This window comes from Myxocyprinus asiaticus, chromosome 4 (genome assembly GCF_019703515.2).
Source record: "Myxocyprinus asiaticus isolate MX2 ecotype Aquarium Trade chromosome 4, UBuf_Myxa_2, whole genome shotgun sequence".
Lineage (NCBI taxonomy): Eukaryota > Metazoa > Chordata > Actinopteri > Cypriniformes > Catostomidae > Myxocyprinus > Myxocyprinus asiaticus.
The window spans coordinates 47,695,550-47,717,252 of record NC_059347.1 but is presented as its reverse complement, the minus strand read 5'-3'; the positions used below and the strand labels follow the sequence as shown (position 1 = coordinate 47,717,252).

The 21,703-nt window shown below is 37.0% G+C and overlaps 1 protein-coding gene across 1 annotated transcript in view; it reads right to left on the bottom strand.

Moving 5' to 3' along the window:
• LOC127438669 (teneurin-1-like) overlaps positions 1 to 21,703 on the bottom strand; it is a 279,485-nt gene that overhangs the window by 196,622 nt on the left and 61,160 nt on the right. Inside the window, exons 2-3 of the mRNA XM_051694410.1 lie at positions 18,924 to 19,187; positions 6,077 to 6,340 (exon numbers count right to left, since the gene is read on the bottom strand). Coding sequence (XP_051550370.1) covers positions 6,077 to 6,340; positions 18,924 to 19,122 — 463 coding nt within the window. The 5' untranslated portion in view covers positions 19,123 to 19,187. The remainder of the gene's footprint in view (positions 1 to 6,076; positions 6,341 to 18,923; positions 19,188 to 21,703) is intronic.

Below are 21,703 nucleotides of genomic sequence, written 5' to 3'. Positions count from 1 at the left end.
AAACATGCAATTCTATTGCTACAAAAATGGTTATAGATGTTTTATAAGCATGTAATAATGTACGTAACATGAGATGGAGCTGCCTAGAATTTCTTTTTAGTTATAAAGGACACATTTTCGTTTTTTAATTTATTAACGCACATTTCTGTTGCTACATAAAGCATTTTATATGTTTTATAAGCATGAAACATCACTCATAATATCACAGCAACTGTTGCCTTTTAAATACACACATACTGAGAATAAATAGAGAATTTTATTGGTCCTCAGAGAAGTGGAAAGCCTCACGCCCTTCTCCCAACTGTAAAATCTTCCTCCACATCCACCTATCTCGCTCTCTTTCTTCCCTTCTGCCTCATTCACTCTAAAACCGATGGCATGGGAATGACAGCTCTGATGCCTGAACTTTAAATGATAGAGATGAAATTAATTCATAGGTGAAAATCCATCATTTCAGATCCGGAATCTCTTCCACCTACAAGCATAAAGAATTAATAGAGTAATCTTACTGCGAGGCAGAGAGAGGGAGAGGAATAGAGAAAGAAAGGAAGAGATGGAGGGAGGGAGAGAGGTCAATTTCTTCTATTTTGTACCTCTGACAATTTCCTGTCAGAGGATGAAGAAACACAAATAAATAAACAAATATAAAAATAAATAAATAAACAAACAGAACAAATAAAAGCTTATTTCTGTCTGAATATGCAATGAAGGCCTGTTCCGCTGCTATTAAATTAGATGATGGAGGGAAGGAAAGAGAGAGAGATAGAGAAAAAAAAACAGAAAGATGAATTAGATTTGATTTTTTTCTATCTCCGTCTTTTCTGTATTCATATGAGATTGTGGCAGTCATAATTCAAAACAGAGGGGAGGTGTGACTGCATTGTGGTGTGAGGGGCATGGCTACGTGGGCAGAGTATAGATATACATGCATTCTGCTGAGTTGTGTGCGTGTGTTTGCGTATGTGTATCTTTCTGCTCTAAGGCACTGTGGCAGAACATCTGCGCTGTTATTGTATAGGTTAGTGAAAAATAATGGCTATTAAAGTTGCATATAACACACACAGGCGTATCTGTGATCCAGTTGTGTGCTTTAGATGTTCATGGACTCATGGCATAGCCTATGTGGACACAGACACACTCACATGATGTGGAATGGCTGTGTTGGTAAAACAACAGAATCCTTGCTTTGAGATCTGAAAGCCAAATGCATTTACACAGTGTTATCTTGAGAATTGACTGTTACATGAGCTAATCTATCTCTCACACGCACACACAAAAGATATACACACTATGTGAAATGTGGTGAATAGCTGTTCCCTCATGCTCAATTTGTACTGCAGATGTATAGTTTTTCAATTTCTCAGACATTCATTGTATTAATTGTATTATTGTCTGATAATCATATGTCCTGGTAAAACTGCTGCATGTCTGTCTCAATTACATCACCTTTGACTTTCATTATAATCTCATTTTACCATTTCAGGACTTGGTAAATTAAAAACCTTTATTATGATAATGAATTTACTGTGTAATCTGCAGTCTGCCGTTGTTTGAGGAAGAACAAACTGCTGCATTTATAGCCTCCAGCGACGTGACACGTGTTGAACTGTAAAGATGGGAGTCTGCACAGAGACAGGGGACCTCACCTCAGGTCTGGGGGAAGAGCACAGCTCCCAACAGGAATAGACTCTTTTAGCACCAGTGACGGATGCAGCAACTGCAGATCTCGAGAGACTGAGAACACAGGTGTTGTGGGCTCTTAAAAACCTGTCGCAAATCTATACACAAAACTGGTATGTGAGCATCAAGAGCGGATAATGTGAAATACAGGGAGAATATTAAGAAGCCCTTTGCTCTTTTGCTAAAGCTAACTGTAATATTATACGGTATCCTGTGTTTCTGAGTGGCATTTAGCATGTTAGTAGGAATGTGCAAAACTACATATTTTCAAATCGACATGTCTGTTAACTTGTCAATCTTAAGGAAGTACTGTATAATTAGGCTGAAGTTGGTTGCACCTGACCCCAATCGTAAATCTTTCTTAAAAGGGTAGTTCACCTAAAAATTTAAATTCTCGCATCATTTACTTACCCTCAAGCCATCCCACATGAACAACATTTAAGTCCTTTTTTACACTAAATCTCCACTTTTACATTCAAATTCAGATATGAAAGTGAAACTAAACAGGTACCGCATGTGACTTTCAGATGTAATAGTGAAAGTGAAAGTGGAGATTTAGAGTAAAAAAAGGACTTACATTTTGGTCTGTTTCTCATTCTCAGCTATTATATCGCTTTGAATATTTAGATTTAAACACTGGAGTCATATGGATTACTTTTATGTTTCCCTTATGTGATTTTTGGAGCTACAAAGGTCTGATCACCATTCACTTGCATTGTATGGACCTACAGAGCAAAGCTATTCTTCTAAAAATCTTTGTTTGTATTCAGCAGAAGAAAGAAAGTTATACACATCTGGGATAGCATGAAGGTGAGTAAAGGATGGGAGAAATTTCATTTTTGGGTGAACTATCCCTTTAAGGGCTGTTCACATAAGTTTTGTTCTTGTTTTCAAAAACAGCTGGACAAACAGTAATAGAATGGAACAGGGGTCGCAAGATGCAATTTCTTAAAGTTGGACTATTAAAAGTGCTTGTGGCGGGATGCTCTAAAAAAAAATAGCAGGAGACTCTAGAAAACTGCCACAGACTTCCGTTTGAATGTGTGTGGAGCAGCGTTGTTTTAAAGGTGCAACTTTTTCAATAGGGTTTTACCATGCAACTGTCTAAAGCTAAAGTACAGCATGCTGTCAGCACACTAATCAATGCACTGGCACTAAAAATATAAAAATAAAAAATACATGAAAAAATCGATATAAACTATTCAACCTTACTAATCAACTATTTGGTTGTTGGATGACGATCATCGTGACACATCTCTATTAAGAAGTTATCTGCCGTTGCACTAAAGGTCATATTACACAGTATTCTGTGTTACTAATACTGTATGTTAGCACGTCTTGCTGTTTGTTTGTTTTTTATAATGTGTTTCTCAGGAGACATTTTAGGCAAAAGTTAAAACAATTGTGATAGTTCTAGTCAGGCACTTGGTGGGGCATAAATATATGAGTACATATTTTCCAGGTTATTATGATTAGTTTTAGAGAAAGGGACCTTTTGAATGCAACTTCCACACTGTTTTGCCTCAACGAGCAGAAACATCGACACTATGTAATTGACTTCATGAGTTCTCAATAAGCACGGTTGCAGTGTGTATTTCACAGACAGCGTTATGCAGCAGTTCAGCTGAGAAGTTTTTGATTTTCAAGAACCTCTCAGCTGACTCTGGATTTAGAGAAGTTTAACTGTAGAGAGCTCTCTTCTTTTACCTGATCTCTCACACACACACACACACATACAGAGAGACTGGCCTTAATGCGTCTGTCCGGCCTTTGTAATTAATTTTAATTTGGATCTATTGGATCAGGAGAAATTAATTAGATCTCTCTAGACACAAAGCTGGTATCCCTACCACATCCATCTTTCTGTGAGCGAGTGAAAGAGAGAGAGAGAGAGAGAGAGAGAGAGAGAGAGAGAGAAATTGAGAGCATACTAACTGCTCATTCAGAAGGAAGCAAAACATGTACATAGACTTATGAGTCCAAGGTGAGACTAGATCGAAGAAAAAATTGTTTTGCGACGATTTTCATCATTTTGAGACTGAATGTACAGCTGAATTTTAAAATGCTCTCTTAAAGGGCCATACCATGTAGTATCTATTTTATTTTTCCCCAGAACTCCAGTTACATTGATAGTCAAGGTTTCCCTGCACTTTCCCTTTCACTGCATTTGGCTAGTTTTACTTGACCATTTTACATCCCCTTTCTGACCCTTAGAATTAAAGAGGTTGTGATTTCTAGTGCACCTTTAAGACTTCTTGAATATATATATATATATATATATATATATATATATATATATTAGGGGTGTAAAAAATATAGTATCGTATTGTATCGTACAATATGATGCCCACGATACAATGCCATATGTATCGTATGATACATAAACAAACACATTATAGTGTAAATAAAACCAAGCAGCACAACATTGAGAGCCGCAGTAACAGTCTCCTCCCTGGAGAGGCGGCGCTGAGCGCTCACAGGACAACAGAGCAACAGATCTATAGTACACGAGCGAGAAGATCGATGGCAAACGGCAAGTAGATTGTAGCATTATAGCTTGTCGAATTTGCCAAACAATGTCGTCATGTCCCGGTGCTACAGTACATCAAACATGCGTTTTATTTACGTATCAATCAATCCACGCAGAAGTGTGCAGCACAAACTTATGGTCAAACTGAAATGATCAGGGTCCTTAGTAAAAATAAACTTCAGCCACTCAAATCTAATACTGGGATCCTCTGGAAGGCTATCAAGAGCATAAACAACATGCAGGAACAAAACAACATCTGGCAGAGGTCCCTCAAATTTAGACATCAATAAGATTTTTACATTTTCGGAAGAAACTGTGAGTTGTGCTTGCCCATGCAAAAATAAAATCAGGGTTTTCAAAGCCTCTAACCCTAAGTACAAGCAACAGTAATAGTAATGCTTGCCTTTGCAAACACTATCATTTTTTGTGCTCAGAAATAATTATTACTTCTTCAGGGCCAAGCTGCTGAATACATAAACATCACGAACAAAGAATTCAGAACAAACCTTTTTGGCAGATTAGTCTCAATAAATGGGGAGGAGGCTTTGTGTTAGTATGTATATCTAAAAACTAGGCTACAACACTATTATTTCTCAACTCGTATTTCAAAACAGCAAAAACAATCATAATTTCCATGATATGGCCTCTTTAAATTAGCATGCAACTATTTTAGATAATATTTAATTTTAAGTGTATCTTTTGATACTATCAATGTTAACATTTAAATTAACATTCTCTGCAGACGTTGTCTTATCTAAGCGACTTTTATAAGAAAGTGTGCATATATTATGTGAGTGAATAAGAATATCCAACACAGAAAGCAGACAACAGATACAAGTAAAGTACCAAATAAAAGCACTACAAGCAAGTAAAATATCTAGTGCAGATGTAGTGCTTACCAGAAAGTATGAGGATGAATCTAGGAGTTCATATGTGACTGATAGTTGAGGAAGTCAGGAAATTTTATTTATGTATGTATATATATTTTTTCTTTTCTTTTTTCAGTTCAGTCAACAGGATTGGTAATCTGGTGGAAAGTGAATCTTAAAAAGGTGTGTCTTAAAGCAATAGTTCATCCAAAAATAAAAATTCTGTCATCACTTACTTCTGTGGAACAAAGGCAGAATGTTAGGAATCTGACAGCTTCAGTCACCATTCAATTTTTAATCTTTTTACATCCAATGAAAGTGAATGGTGACTAAGGTTGTGCTCTATGGCATGGTGACTAAGGTTGTCAATCTTCTTTTGTGTTCCACAGAAAAACAAAAAGTGATACAATTTTGGAACAACAATTGTATGAGTAAATTATGACAGATCTTTCATTTTTGGGAGAACTGTTCCTTTAGGATGTGAGTTTTAGGAGGAGAAACTGTGGAGAATATTCTAGATCTGGAGAAGTGGGAGCCTTTTGTGTGGAGAAACAAGGGCAGAACAAGACCAGATATACCCAATCATCAGCAATACAATGGTCTACAATATTCCCACAGGGGTCAATCAAATACAACCTAACGTATGTGTGTTTAACAATAAAATAACAATAATGTGTGTGTATATGTTTGAGAGATAATGGAGTGTGGCTTACACACCAAAGTAGTTATTAGTGAGCCGCATAAATATTGCATCAGTGTGTAGTGTAGAGGAAATGGTGTGTGTGTGTAGCTAGACTGGAAAATCTGTTTAACTGAATGTGTATCTCCCTCTGCGCCAACTCTCATTAAAATTGTAAAGTCATACACTGATGAGGGCACTTAAGAGTAACCCACATACACACAGACACACACGCATGCACATGAATGAAATATCTTTGCACATCACCATCATCACAATCTGGCTGACCTAAAAGAATCTCTGTATTGTTTCTCTTACCGTTCTCTGGCTCAGACTTGCGCTCTTGTTCCGTATCGGTGAGGGACAGGACAGAGTTTGCTCGGCTTGACAGGCAGGAACTGTGCTCTGACTTTACTTCCTGCATCCACAACCGCAGGGCGTGGTCAGGAGAGGCCCCACCCTCTGACTCAGGGTCTGAGGCAACACCTGCAGACACGCCCCTGGGGTATGCAAGCTCCTGATTGGCTGCATGAAGTTCTGTTTGGAAATCAGGGAACGCAGTCTGGGAGGGGTCAGAGAAATCTGAGAGAATCAGAAAGAGAGGTACATGCAAATGACTTCAATCTTATGTGCAAATTTGTGGAAGTACACACACACAAACATACAGGCTAGTGAATTACAGTTCAGTGTTGGAGCTGTGTACTGACTGAAGAGATTTCTGGAGCCATGCTGAGAAACTATTTTCTTCTTTTTACAGAGATGGAGAATAGCTTGGAAAACCCCAAATAAACAAGTCTGCTTTTAACTACACAAAATTTAAAAACCATTATAATTCCCCCAAGAATCTCAGAGAGTGGAAGAGACATAAGGGTTTACACACCAAGATTATTATCGTAAACGAAAACGAAAACGAAATAAAAAAAAACATTTTCGTAAACTGAAATAAAAATAAAAATCAACATAATTGGAAAAACTGAAACTAAACTAAAATAAATTTTTCATGGTTTGAAAAACATTAATAAAAATAAAATAATCTTAAATATTTAGTTTTCGTTTTTGTTGTGATATGTTTTTAAACCCGCTATCACCTTAACATGAAGATGCCACTAGGTGGCAATAACACAAGCAGATGGTCTATGGCCCTCATTACATTAGCAAAGACAGAGCAGGAGGGAATCACTACAGTACATCAAGGAGAGAAGCAAAGCAGTTCGAAAACTAGTGACCAGAAGTCAGTTCCGGTTTTACGAGGTGTGTCCCGTCATTTCTCTAAAAAATATAATAATGTCCCGGTTTCAGCTGTTAGGCTCACTGATTTTGTTTTTCTTTTAAATTAAATATCCTCAACATTCTTCTTGGTATCGTGTCTGGTATCGATTGCAGGGAAGGGAAGATATTGTATTGCATTGCACGATGATTTGACGATACTTTAATTATAGTTTTGCAGCAATCCGCTCAGAATCTATCTGGTTACCATGACAATGACTCACGTGCTTGGCGATTAGAAATGCCCAAATGAAAATGCATGTTCAACAAGCTAAAAGAAGCCGATCTATTTCTTGCACAACATGTGAAATGGAACTGAAAGGTTTTGCTGTCACTGTGTTCACTTTCCCATGGCCACAGTGATAAGAGATTGCAAGTCATATTTAGGGTGACCAGATTCCTGCTTGTGGAAAACGGGACAGCCCCCTCCCAGCAAAAATGAAATTGACGTATCCTTACCTAGGCGCAGATCAATGCGAAGTAGAGGGTGCATCCGCATCTGTAACTGTTGTCACCTTGTACTTTTACACTAGCAGCAATTTTTCTCAGTGTGCTCTGCAGTGTGCAACACTCGGTGTGGGACACTAACTTTTAGCAGCATCCACATGCTTTTTTGTATGAACATGCTGCACAGTGTTGGTGTGACCTCCATGGGTGGAAAAGCGAGCTCCACAAATCTCACACCTCACTTTACTAGGCTCTGTCTGTGACTCCTTTTTAAAGATTTAAACTCTTTTTGAAGATTCTCATTAAATGTACATGCACGCTTCCTTGACATTTTTCCAACCGCAATTTAATCTGTGTGCTCTTTCAAACTGACTCTTCAATCAGTTCACTAACTGGACATCTATTGATAGGGGATTGTGATTGGATAGTTTAATCCAATCATGTACTTCAAATAACATGGTGTGATTTTATTGGTTCTACAAGCCATATCTTTGGCTACCTTTGATTAGAATACTCACGTGACTGAGAAAGCTGCATAGCGACAGAGAAATTTTAGGAGAGGGGAAATAAGGACCAAAACATGATTTTTTCTAAATAAGTCAGGACACTAGAAAAAGGGCTTAAATACAGGACTGTCCCGGGAAAAATGGGACATCTGACCACCCTAGTCATATTCATACAGCTGTATTTATTTATTTGTTTATTGTGGAAATGTGGAATTGTATTTTAACTTAAGTTCCAATGTTGCACATTTTTGGTAAAAATGTGTAGCTGACAAGAAATTTCAAGCACTGACAAGTCATATCATTATTACACATGCAATATGACATCATATGGATAGAATAGACTATATGGAATTTGTACATTTTACAAATATCAAAAATGTGGTTAAAATAGTATAAAACAATATATAATAAAATAAAATAACATTTCACATACTAAAATATGTTGTATTGAATTTAGCTAAATATTTTAATACAATTTATTTATATTTATATATACAGTATAAACTGTATATATTTATCTAGGGCTGCAACTAACTATTATTTTGATAATCGATTAATCTAATGATTATTAGAACGATTATTCGACTATTCAGAGACTATTGCAACGATTAATCATTATCTCTTAACCGATTATTCAGCTTGTGCCCTAACTTAAATGCTTGTATTAAACATGCTTACTAACAATAAAGAGGACAAAATCATCTTTTAAAAATACCTCTAAATGACATTCACTGAATTAAAAGGGAAAAATAATTTTTATTCATTTTAATTCAGTAAAGAAATTCATTGCAAAAAATCCTATTGTTATCAAGTGTTTTTGTCTTGTTTTCCATTTAAAATTGTCTAAAAAATACTTAAAACAAGATACGTTTACTTGAGAAGCAACATATAAGATATTTAGACTTGTTTTAAGAGAATGTATCTTAAATATAAGTGTACTTTGTATATAAGTGTATTTTTTCACTTGGTTTCACTTGGTTCTGCGAGTGCAGTAAAGACAAAATATACTTATATTCAAGATCTATTCTGTAAAAGCAAGTCTAAATATCTTATATGCTGCTTCGCATGTGAATGCATCTTTTTTTAAAGGATTTTTAGATATTTTAAAATATTTGCATTTTTAATATTATATTCAACATTCTCAGATAACTATTTTTTTTCTGCAGTATAGCTGCTAAAGTGGTACGGTTCTGTGGCTTATAGAAAACGCGGTGTCTAAATTTTATGCATATCCAGTGCCTCCTATTGATGAAGTGCTCGATCGGTTGGGCACAGCTTGCTTTTATTCGACACTTGATATGACAAAGGGACATTGGCAGATCCCCTTAACACCAATGTCCCATGAGAAAATGGCCTTTTCCACACCGTTTGTGTTACACCAATTTGTGACCCTTCCATTCGGGCCCCAGCTACGTTCCAGAGGCTCATGGACAGGATCCTCTGACCGCACGCTGCCTATCTGGATGACATCATTATCTACAGTAAGGATTGGCAGCAGCACATGCAGCATCCGAGGGTTGTTCTGAGATCACTGAGATGGGTGGGGCTCACGGCCAACCTGAAGAAATGTGCAATTGGGTGGGTGGAAGTACGATATCTGGGCTTCCACATGGGTCATGGATAGGTGCGGCTCCAAATTGATAAAAACCGCAGCAATTGAGGCCTGTCCGAGACCTAAGACCAAAAAGGAGCCGAAACATTTCCTGGGGCTGGCTGGCTATTATCGCGGATTTGTGCCTAATTATTCGGATGTCACCAGCCCGCTGACTGATCTCACTAAAAAGGGAGCACCAGATCTGGTCCAGTGGATGGAGCTGTGCCAACAGGCTTTTGCGCAGGTGAAAGTTGCACTTTGTGGCAGGCCGTTGTTACACTCTCCTGAGTTCTCTCTCCTGATTTCTCTCTCCCCTTTTTTTTTTTTACAGGCCGATGCATCGGATAGGGGGATGGGGGCCATGTAGTCCCAGGTGGTCGATAGGGAGGAGTGCCCGGTGCTGTACATTAGCAGGAAACTCTCGGTGAGAAAGGCGAAGTACAGCAACATCAAGAAGGCGTGTCTGGCCATCAAAAAGCAGTTACTGCCTACAACTGAAAGTGATCATACTCAACTTTAAAAGAACCCTGTGCAGTTGTATAATGAAATCAAACACTGAAGAAGGCAGTAAAGCCGAAATGTTTGTGTTCTCCTGTGTTAAAATATGTGAATAAATGCATATAAAATTTTGAGAAAAGGATTTTTTTAAACTAAGAGAACTTGATTTCAACGGATCTACGCACCCTGAACTGGTAGAGCGCAGTGTCTCCATTTCTTTAATCACAACATATGATATGAAAAAGTAGGCCTGCATAAAAATATATAATATAAAAAGTCACATATTTTGCTTATCAATGCAACAACATAAAAACAAAATACTAAAAATGGGTGTTGTTCTATATGTAATATATATTTTCCTTAAATCAGTTTATTATCATCAAATTTGTATAGGCAATGTACATATGTCCAAACAAAATGAAAATTATATATGTTAATTGCCAAATATAAGATTTCTGTATGGGAAGACATATGGAATACTTTTAATTTACACTGTAAATAAGTATGAAATACTTATTTTTGTAAGTTGATATTTACACTATTTATTAAATCAGACAGCAACAAGCATATTTCATGTATATTTCATCTGTTTGCCTATTATTTTTATAGTCATCTTAATTTTAGATCATCCACAGATCTGTACCTTTAAGAGTGAGTCACTCACATACCATTTCAGATTTCAAGTAATTTTAAGCTCATTTTCATTTCGGTTGTCTATGACAGTTGTTTTCTGGGCAAATAGTTTCCCCACTTGCATCAGTTCGTCCCATGCTTTAGGTGCTCATGTTATTGAAATGAGCTGAACTGAGACTTGAGAGATGCCTCCCTCTGAAACTTTATCCACTGTTTGACAGAGTGACTGCAGAAATATGACTGCTACACACTTATTTGAGATCACGTTTCATAATATTTTATTTGTTTTACTTATGTACAGTTGTTTATTTTGCTCACCCAAATTTTTGAGGAGACACTGCTTCCCTTGCCTACTCGGAGAAATCACGACTGCTCCAATTTGAAATTAACCAAGAACTGTTCATATTGTAGGCCATACTTAAGGTTCCTGAGACTTAAATCAGGCAATTGCATTTAATGACTGGTTGTTCATATGACGAGATCAGTGGCAGATGGTGCTTTTCAAAAGAAGGGAAAGCACAGATGTTGGTCAAAAAAAAACAAAAACAATCACATCTTCATTGTTAATACCATCATTATTATTTATTTCATTGTTCTCTGTTGTTTTTAGGTTTGTTTGCTTTTTTTTTCTTCAGAAAAAAATATTAATAAGTGAACTTACAGAACGGAAATAAAACAACAAAAATACAGAACCTTATATTTTTATTTTATTTACAACATATGCCAATGGCCAAACTGAAGATTATAATCACAAAATGAATTGTGTTAAATAAACCACATCCAAGTTCTTCTGCATCACCGATCACTCTGCACCTACTGAATGACAGTGATTGTGTTTTGAATGCTGTCACTCACGTACATCACTGTTTCAATGATTGTCCGTTTGTTACATGGTTCAGCCCGTTTAATAGCTCGACCAATCATCATATAGAGAAGCCAAGCTTACAGGTGGGATAAAAATTCATTGATTGAAAGCCCACTGTCCAATCAACAATCATAATTTCTCTTATGCAAATAGCGCTCATGAACCTCCCGGAGACGCATGGCGTATGGGCGGGATCCAAAATCGCATTTGCCATCTCTGACGAACATAATCATGCAGATAACAACAACGGAACAAAATTGCGAAAGTGTTGTATGCTATTTAACACTTTTGTTACCTAAGGGATTGAACTGGGACAAAAAATTATCTTAATAATAGAGAGATGAACTGCAATATGTTAAACACTGTGCAATTTTTTTTGAAATTTTAAGGGAAGCCGTGCTTCCCGTGTAGTCTTGAGCCCAAAGTATACTTCGATTTTGATGCAAATGCTCAGCGTCTGCGTATAGTTGAATGTGAGCCTAAAGAGAGTCAAAGTACACTCCATATGACTGTATGTGCATATACAGATGTTTGGCGCATGAGTGCTACGACTGGTATGACATACTGGACTTTCTCTTCAGGCGTTTAGACTCATAAAGATGTCTTTATATTCCATCTCGAGTTATACAATTACAGGTATCTCCTGACATCCTTACACACGCGCTTTTGACGTGCACATCCACTGTTGTTGTTTTTACCTTTAGCTGTGTCTCGTTTCGAAGGCTGCATGCTTGGTAGGATGCGTCCTTTGAAGGCTGCAGTATACCGAGTGTCTTCCTTTAAACAAGCCTCGCTTAAACAAGACGGCCTTCGTAGGACGAATGGAAACGGAAAGTAACATGGTTGCTATGACAGCACGCCACTCTTTAACAAGGGCGAGCACTTTGAGTGAGAAGGTAACAAATTCCCTTTGGAAGGTAATGTATGAGGTAAATTTTAGGAGAGTTATAATGATGTAAAGAGAAAAGAAAATAGATTATACAGGTGTACATTTAGTCTAATACTTTAATTATATATTATTATAATTATACATATTACATACTCTGCACCCATCTTCTGAGGTACTTCAACTTAGGAATTAACATTACTTTGAACATTTGAACATCATATTTACAGGCAAATTTGGCGTCATTTTATTTAGACAAATGATGTTCGTTTCTGTTGAAGCAAAAAATTGTGGGTTGTGAGTGCCCACAAAGGATACACCTCATGCATCCTCCAAATTCCCATGAAAGAAGGTCGCATTTGAAGGCTGAATTCGAAGTGTCCTGCTCGCTTTTCTGAAACGAGACAGCCTCGATGATGTATGCTGCCGACAAATGCGACCTCCAGAGGACACAGCCTTCCAAACGAGACACAGCCTTTGACTCCTATTGTTTAGCACTGATTTGGGCTGTGTCTCGTTTGGAAGGCTGCGTCCTCCGGAGGTCGCATTTGTCAGCCGCATACGTCATCGAGACTGTCTCGTTTAATTTTTAATTTTATTTTTTTTTTTTTATTGGGAATGCAAAAAAGGTTAATAATTGTATAAATGTAAGTGCATATACATAAAAGGCATTGACAATAAATAAAAAAAAAGAAAAAGAAAGCCAAAAAAACGAGACAGCCTCGATGACGTATGCGGCCAACAAATGCAACCTCCGGAGGATGCATCCTTCCAAACGAGACACAGCCTTCATCTTTTTCTAGCACTTCTTCATGACAACAGTAGCTCAAATGTGAGTGTTGCCACCTTGTGGACACACTAATTTGTGTACATAATTCCATGCGCATACACATTCTGCACGTTCAAAGAAACGCAGTTAGAATAATTGTGCTGCGCACATTCTGTGCTCATGCACTCTGCTGATGATGGGATTTGCGTCACGTGTCCTGTCCGCGGACGCTCAGCGTTTGACCAAAGTATACTTTGGGCTTTAAAGAAATCACCACTGGATGACATGTAGTTGAAAATAGGCCTTCACATCATGAGTTTTGTTTAATGATTGAATCAAAATGTTTGGACATTTTTTGTTTGTTTAGAATTCTTATTTAATACATAGTTTCAGTAATTATTGGATTGCATTTATGTGTCTAAAATTCTGTGTAAACACACCTTTTGCAAGAATTGTATGTGTCTGATTTGTTATATCTGCTTTGTTGGAATCTGAAATTATCTAATAATTTGGCAACAATCAGCTCATCTCGTCTCATTGCATTTAATCACTTTTCTTCTTATTCCATTTGAACTCAACTTATCATTTCTTCTCATCTCATCTCACATCACTTCATCTGATTTCTGATCTCATTTCTTATCTTCTCATTTCTCATCTCATATTTTTTATTTCTTTTCATGTCATTCTTTTTATTCACATTTATTATCTCTCTCATCTCAGTATCTCTTCTCTTTCTTATATCATCTTCTCATTTCTTCTCATCTCATCTTCTCATTTCTTCTCTCATCTCCTCATTTCTTCACTTCTCTTTATGTGTGTAGCACCCAGTGTAGTTTAGATGTGTGTGTGTATGTGTGTATAGAGGAAGTGTGATTTCCAGACCTGTGTGTGTGAGAGAGAGTGGAGCGAGCTCTTTATTCAAGTGTCCTTATGAATCCTCTCCTCTGCCTCTCTGACTCCTGTCTCCGTGGCGACCCTTCTCACTGCTCTCCCTGCTCTAATCATCTCAGTACTAATTGCCCACGATGCACTTCTCTGTCCTTCACTAAGAACATGACCCCTTGCTTCTCAGTCTGACCTACGTGCACACACACACACACACACACACACCCATGTGTAAACATGGATATAAAAAGCCAGGGTAAGAGGGGGTGAAAGGCCTTTCTTTAGCTCTCTCCATTTCTGCCTCTCTCTCTCTCTCTCTCTCTCTCTCTCGCTGTCTCTTTTTTCATCTCCCAATTCAATTCAGTGAGCTTTATTGAAATGAATGTAGTACATACAATATTGCCAGAGCTGTTGCTTTTTTATGACAGTGAATCAAACTTTCCAATGCGACATAAAAGTCAGTATCAATAGAACAATGTTAATTAAGACAATATTAATTGAACTGGTAATAATAAAAGTAATAAAGTTATCGTTAAGTAGGAAAGAAAATATTTATAATGAATTAACAAAGGTCATGTGGAACGGGGGCTTAGTAGTTGTTCCTCAGGTTGTGGCAGGCGGACACATATTTGGCTGTCACCCTGCAACATTCCTCATTCTCTCCCAATAGTAGGGGCAGTTTATCTATATTGCTGTAATTCTGGAAATCATTGAAGATTTTAGTAATTTTTGGAAAGTATTCTTGCTGAAGGTTTTGATAGTTTGTGCACTGGGTCAGGAAATGCTGCTCATTTTCAACTGCTTCTTGATCACAGTGAGAGCACAGTCTCTCTGCCTTAGGGAGCCACATTTGTCTGTGTCCACCCATCTTTATGGCCAGCTTGTGCTTACTCAATCTGTGCTTTGTCAGAGTTTTCCTTTCCTTTTGGTTGGTCACCATGATTAGGTAACTTGCCACAGAGTATGTTGTTTTTAAGGCCAGATAAGTTTGCTTTGGGATTTGGTGAGTTCTGTCCAATAATCAATGTATTTTTCTTTAGACATAAATTGGTTGGGTCTGATTGTCTGAGGTTGTTTTGTTTTGGTGGGGTCACACAGTCTCAGAATGAGTAGGCTAAAGGGGCTTCCTTCAGAGCTCATCTCTTGGCAGATCAGGGCTTTGTGACAAAAGGAGAGGGGGTCACTTGTTTTGATGTGTTTCAAGACATGTATGGCTCGTTTCTCTCTCTCCCTCTCTCTCTCGTTGTAAAGCTGTTTCCATGGTAACTGGAACAGAATGTTTGTTCTGCATGTAGCATTTGAATGATTCCATAGAGGAAACAAAGCCTCACTGTAACCAGCTCGAACCTCTGCCGTTTGTTAACGGTGCTTATGGACCACATCAAGCTAAAAGCAAGCACACGCAAGACACTAATGCTAAAGACACCACACTAACAATCCTCTCAGTCCACAACACACTACCACACACACACACACACACACACACACACACACACAACACACTTACAATACAATAGAGCTGCACTATACTGGATGAATTAATTTTTATTTTTTTATTTCAGTGATTTAAAAAAAATAATTATGCAACTAAACAAAGTAGCATGTAATTTAATAAAGGTTCTGACAAAATGGTCTTTGCTTCAGTCTATTTGAAAAATACAATAAACAAAAAGTAGGAAGTGTAAGTTGTAAATCAAAAATGTATATAATCTAACTTGCTAAAGTGAAATAAAAAGTAAAACGAGAGGAAAAAAAGCTTCATAAACAAATCCATGTTAACTTGGTGTAAATAGAGAATAGAGTAAACAGTGCTTTAAGTTTTCAGTAACAGTGGCAATTAAACATTGAAAAAAAGGTTTGGAATAATGTACAGATTTTGCTCTCATGGAAAGAAATTGGCACTTTTATTTACCAAAGTGGCATTCAACTGATCACAATGTCAGGACAATAATAACATGAAAAATAACTATTACAATTTGAAAAAAAAAAATTCAGAACTCTACAGTACATGCAGCAATGAAAGCTTTGCATATCCTTGGCATTCTAGCTGTCAGTTTGTCCAGATACTCAGGTGACATTTCACCCCACACTTCCTGTATAACTTGCCATAGATGTGGCGATCTTGTCGGGCACTTCTCACGCACTTTACAGTCTAGCTGATCCCACAAAAGCTCAATGGGGTTAAGATCCATAACAATCTTTTCCAATTATCTGTTGTCCAATGTCTGTGTTACTTTGCCCACTCTAACCTTTTCTTTTTGTTTTTCTGTTTCAAAAGTGGCTTTTTCTTTGTAATTCTTCCCATAAGGCCTGTGCCCTTGAGTCTTCTATTTACTGTTGTACATTAAACTGGTGTTGAGAGCCAGTTGTCCTTTGTCTTTGAAGATTGTAGTGTACACCTTTGTATGAAATCGCCAGTTTTTTGGCAATTTCAAGCATTGTATAGCCTTCATTCCTCAAAACAATGATTGACTGATGAGTTTCTAGAGAAAGCTGTTTCTTTTTTGCCATTGTTTACCTAATATTGACCTTAAGACATGCCAGTCTATTGCATACTGTGGCAACTCAAAAACAAAGACAAAGACAATTTTAAGCTTCATTTAAAGAACAAAATAGCTTTCAACAGTGTTTGATATAATGCCGTGTGATTTTCTAGTACCAAATTAGCAATTAAGCATGATTTACTCAAGGATTAGGTGTTGGAGTGATGGCTGCTGGAAATGGGACCTGTCTAGATTTGATCAAAAATGACTTTTTTCAAATAGTGATGGTGCTGTTTTTTACATCAGTAATGTCCTGACTATACTTTGTGATCAGTTGAATGCCACTTTAGTGAATTAAAGTACCAATTTCCTTCCGTAACAGCAAAATCTGTACACTATTCCAAACTTTTGGCCACCAGTGCATATAAAAATAATATAAAAACATAAAAAAAAATGAATCTAATGCAAAATAATACTACATAAATTATTGACAATCTTTACTGTGTGATTATTAATACTACCTTGATGCTGTATGAATGCCTATAATAGAGAGCAGCAGGTATATTAGGCAGTATTTACACATCGCACAGATCCAATATTTCCATATTTTGAAATATATGGGTTCTTTTCCCCTGTCTGCTTATACATTTTTTACATTAATATCATGTCAAGAGGGGCATTTTGAAAAAAAAAAAAAGAGCATTTGGCTGTTCACGCATGCAGCTGCATTGATCACAGATCACGAGCGCATGGGCAGACATATGCATGTGAGCGTTTGAAAGTAGCCAACTGAAAATAAACAACGCATTGGCACCGAATTGATTCAGATCTTAGCACTTAATACTGTATCGGCAGCTATTAAAATATTGAACTAACCAGAGATTCGTGGCACCTTGTTGCGGCACCCTGCAGTTTGAGAACCACTGCACAAGACTAACGTCTTTGGCCATTGTGTTTCCTAGTTTATTCAGTATCTCGTGCAGGATTGCTGTTTTTTAGATGCCATATCAAGTTAAAAATAATTTCACCCTTTAAAAATGTGTCTCAAAGCGAATTCCTAAATTAAATTTTACCGCCTAACAAAAGGCATGCCATGGGAACGTTAACATACATAGTTGAATCATTGTCATTAAGGAATAAGATAGCGTAGGTGTCTGAATCAAGATTGCGATCTTTTAACGATTATTTGTGCAGCTCTAAAACACAAACAAACAACATTCTTAAGAGATGCAACACGCTAACACTAAAGACACACACTATTCTAAAAAAAAATAAAAAATAAAAATAAAAAACACACTCAGGCATTGAGATGGTGGCAAAGAATTTTTGATTAATTGAAAACAGTCCGTTTGCAAACAAAATAAAATAATATATTCTACAATATCTACCCATCCATCCATTTGCAAACAATTATCCTACATTTTGACCCAAATTATCAAAAATTTATATGTTAATAAATATGGTTTGATGGTTACAGACGGGGATGAATAGTATATGCATGTTTGTCTGTGTGAGCATTAGTATGTACTAGTGTATGTCTTTTGGTTGTGGGGAATCACTTAATTAATGGAAATATTTCTCCCTGGGGACTCACACAAGCACAAATGCCTCCATGAATGTGGGATATCAAAGACAGAAGAAAAAAAGGTGAAATAAATGAAATTATAAAAAAATGCATTATTCAAAATTAAAACCCACACACACACACACGCGCGAGCCCAAGCACGTATGCACAATTGTGCTCTTAATTAGGTTTGTTTGTTAGTTGTTTCTTATGTTTCTCACAGATGAATCACACCACATATTTAATTCCATTAAAGCAAAATAACAATCAAACAAAAAAAACAAAAAGAAAACAACAACAACAACAAAAAAACTACTTGTATCTATAACTACAGTCCCTTTATTTCATCCTTTAAATTGCAAATGTTTTCATGAGATGTCAGAGGCTTATGATAACAGCTAAACTGACCTGCTGATGGCATGATGTCATTTACTGCTGTCTTTCTTTCTGTCTCTTACACACAAGCATTTACACATATTATTATGAGGACTTCCCTTTACATCCATTTCTCTTTATATAAGCTAATTATAATACCTAAATTAAACTTTAATAAAATGAACTATAATAACCCTTTCCCTAACCCCAACCTTACCCCTTAAACAGATGGCTGGCATGTCTAAATTTGGATTAAAACGTTATTTACTCACTTTATCTTTATTTGTGAGAATGTCCCTACAATTAATTTTTGTCAGGTTTTGCTATTCTTCCAGTGATATTTTAAGACATTTCATCTCCACAAAGATACACACACACACTTATAAGGTCTTACCTCTCTGGGGCTGCTCTTTCCTGCGAACTTTGTGGCTGTTGTAGGTGAATCTGCGGTCAGGTTCATAGTCAGTGCGGGTGGTCTCCCTATAGTGTTTGTGATGAAGGTTGGTACCATCCTCTTCCTCAGATGAGCTCGAGTAACTGAGCTCCAGGCCGGGGTGGGGTCGCGCCAGGGACTGATACAGCTTCTCGTCCATCTCTGCTCTCGTTCACCCTATCACTCACACACACTCAGTAATCTCAAATACTCACTCAAAACACACTACACAGAGAGAGAACAAAGAACAAAACAGAATTGATAAAACAGAAAACAAAAAACAGCAGTTCAAATGTACACCAAACTTTCAATTTATTGGTGCAACCCCAAACATGAAACAGCTTGAGAAGAAACGGTTGTTCTGTAGCAATACGTTTAAAGGCAGGCATGAAGGACAAAACAAAACAGAAACAATTCACTTTCCAAAACCACCCTGTTGTTTTAGTAAAACATTAATCTACCACCAAGAAAAGAAAGAAGGTCTCTGAGGACGAATGAAAGAGAAGAGGAAGAAATAGAGAGATTGATAGATAAAGGGTGAGATCAAGAGATAAAGAGATGCTTAGAGAAAAAAGAGAGGAGATAAAAAGGGTGAAAGATTGATAGAAATAAACTCAAAACAAAAGAGAGTTAATCAACTGTCCAGTAATGAATCCATTGGGCATCATTATACATTAGAGCTGTCAATAAATTTAAATAATTAACTGTGAGTAATCCCTTGATTTTTATTCTTATTAACATCTTGAATCTTACATTTTGAATTTGCTGATTTGTTTCCCCCTTTCAAAATGTTTTAATCCATTCAGTTCTTCTTTTAAGGAAACTAAATGAAATTATATGAAACAAAGATGCTCTTCTGATTAACATTGGTACCATCGACTGTGTGTTTCAATCGACAGGCTTATTTAAAAGGCCTACTTGTTGAGCTTAGATGATAATTAAATTCTGCCATATAAATTGACTTTACTTTTGTAAAAAGTCTCATCTCGATTTGATTAATTAGCTTTTAAGAAGTTATTTTTCCAGTTATTTTTCCATTTTCTGAGATAAACAAGAGCCAGGCTATGGGATTCTAACATATACTGTATAGGCCTATTAAACAAAGATACCCGTGGTTATGTTTTTTCTTGGACTAGTCTAAAGAAATCAAACAAAACATTAGGTCTGATCACTACAAAAAGTATGTTTCTCCAATTAGTCACACAATTTGAGGTATCATTCATGTTCACAGAACTAACATGAGAGACAAGTTATGCGCCACAGTTTAATAGGTTTAAGAGTTTAGCACAAACTTCTATGTATGAGCAATAATAGTAGCAATAATAGTAGTGATGCCTTACAGCACCACTAATTAGGCGTTAATTGTGTTAAATAAATGTAACACATTAAGCATAATTATTTAATTCAACATCCCTGCTGTATGCATACAACATAAATACTTATTGACTGCATCCAGTTCTAGGACCTACATGAGCAGAGATTAGTGGGAAAATAATCTTGTGGGAAAATAATATTGGACTCAGATAAGATTGCGCTTGAATTGCCCTGCATACTGTGACTCTTCCTTAGTGCTCCAGCAGTGAATCAACCCCGCTCTCTCACTCACTAGAGAGCTCAGCTCCCTTTCAGGTTTTACTTTCCAGAATCTAAACGCTGCTGACCATGACCTTTGAGCCTGAAAAGAACCTTCGGTGTTCAACGGAGGAGGGCCACCGGAAAATAAGATGAGGCTAGACAGAAAGAAAAAGATACAGCTAAAAGGAGAAAGATGAAAGGAAGAGTGGAAGACGGTTAGTGGAATGGACAAGCAATAGAAATAGGGCTGGGCGGTACTGCTAAAAAATTATATCTAATTTTTTTTTCAGCCTTTTGACAATATTCGAATCAAATAGCTCTTTAGGAAACTTTAATAGCTAAATAAAAATAACATTAAAAATCATTGTACTATTCATGACATTGCTTAATTTTATATGACCAGCTAAATGATTCTTAAAATTTTGTGATTATTAAAAATACCATCCAGCCCAAGAAGAAAAGGAGTCCAATGAAGATGAATATGGGGAGAGATGGGAATAGAGGAATGGTTAAAAAATGAAACAGGGAACGATGGGAGTGCAGAGATGAAGAAATACAGAAAGATAGAATGGGCTTGAGAAGTGACCAGACAGGTTAAAGACTTGCTGGGAAGGAGACAGGATGGAGAGAGAGAGAGAAAGAGAGAAGGCGCTCTCATCCTGACGTTGATTAAATAGAAGTTAAATATTACCATCAAATGCTCGTTAACGTGTATACCCTGTATTGCTTTGGTAATGGGTTACTAATTGGCTGATGCGGAAATGCATGGCATGACTAAGTGATGTGGGTGGGGAATGCGAGTTAAAACCTTGTCAGTCTCTGGCAGGCTGCCCACCGATTGGATGTCGTGCCAGAGCGTGTGCCAATTGGAGGCGGCGGTGACTTTGCATACTGAAAGCAGCTTCTTCGCACACAAACACAATTAATAGTCTGTTAGTTAATAGCGGCAGTGATGAACACTCCTTTTATCTGTCTCTCTCGTTCAGTTTAGTTTCCGCTCTTACCCTCATGGGACTTTAACCATGTGGAGTCTAGCGGAGGAAGATGATCTGATGCTATTACTACCATTTTTGATAAAAACGGAACTTATACAACATTTAAAAAGGGTTTAAGGCCACTTACAAAGTTCATGCAGGAAATAAACGAAGTAGACACACGCACACACA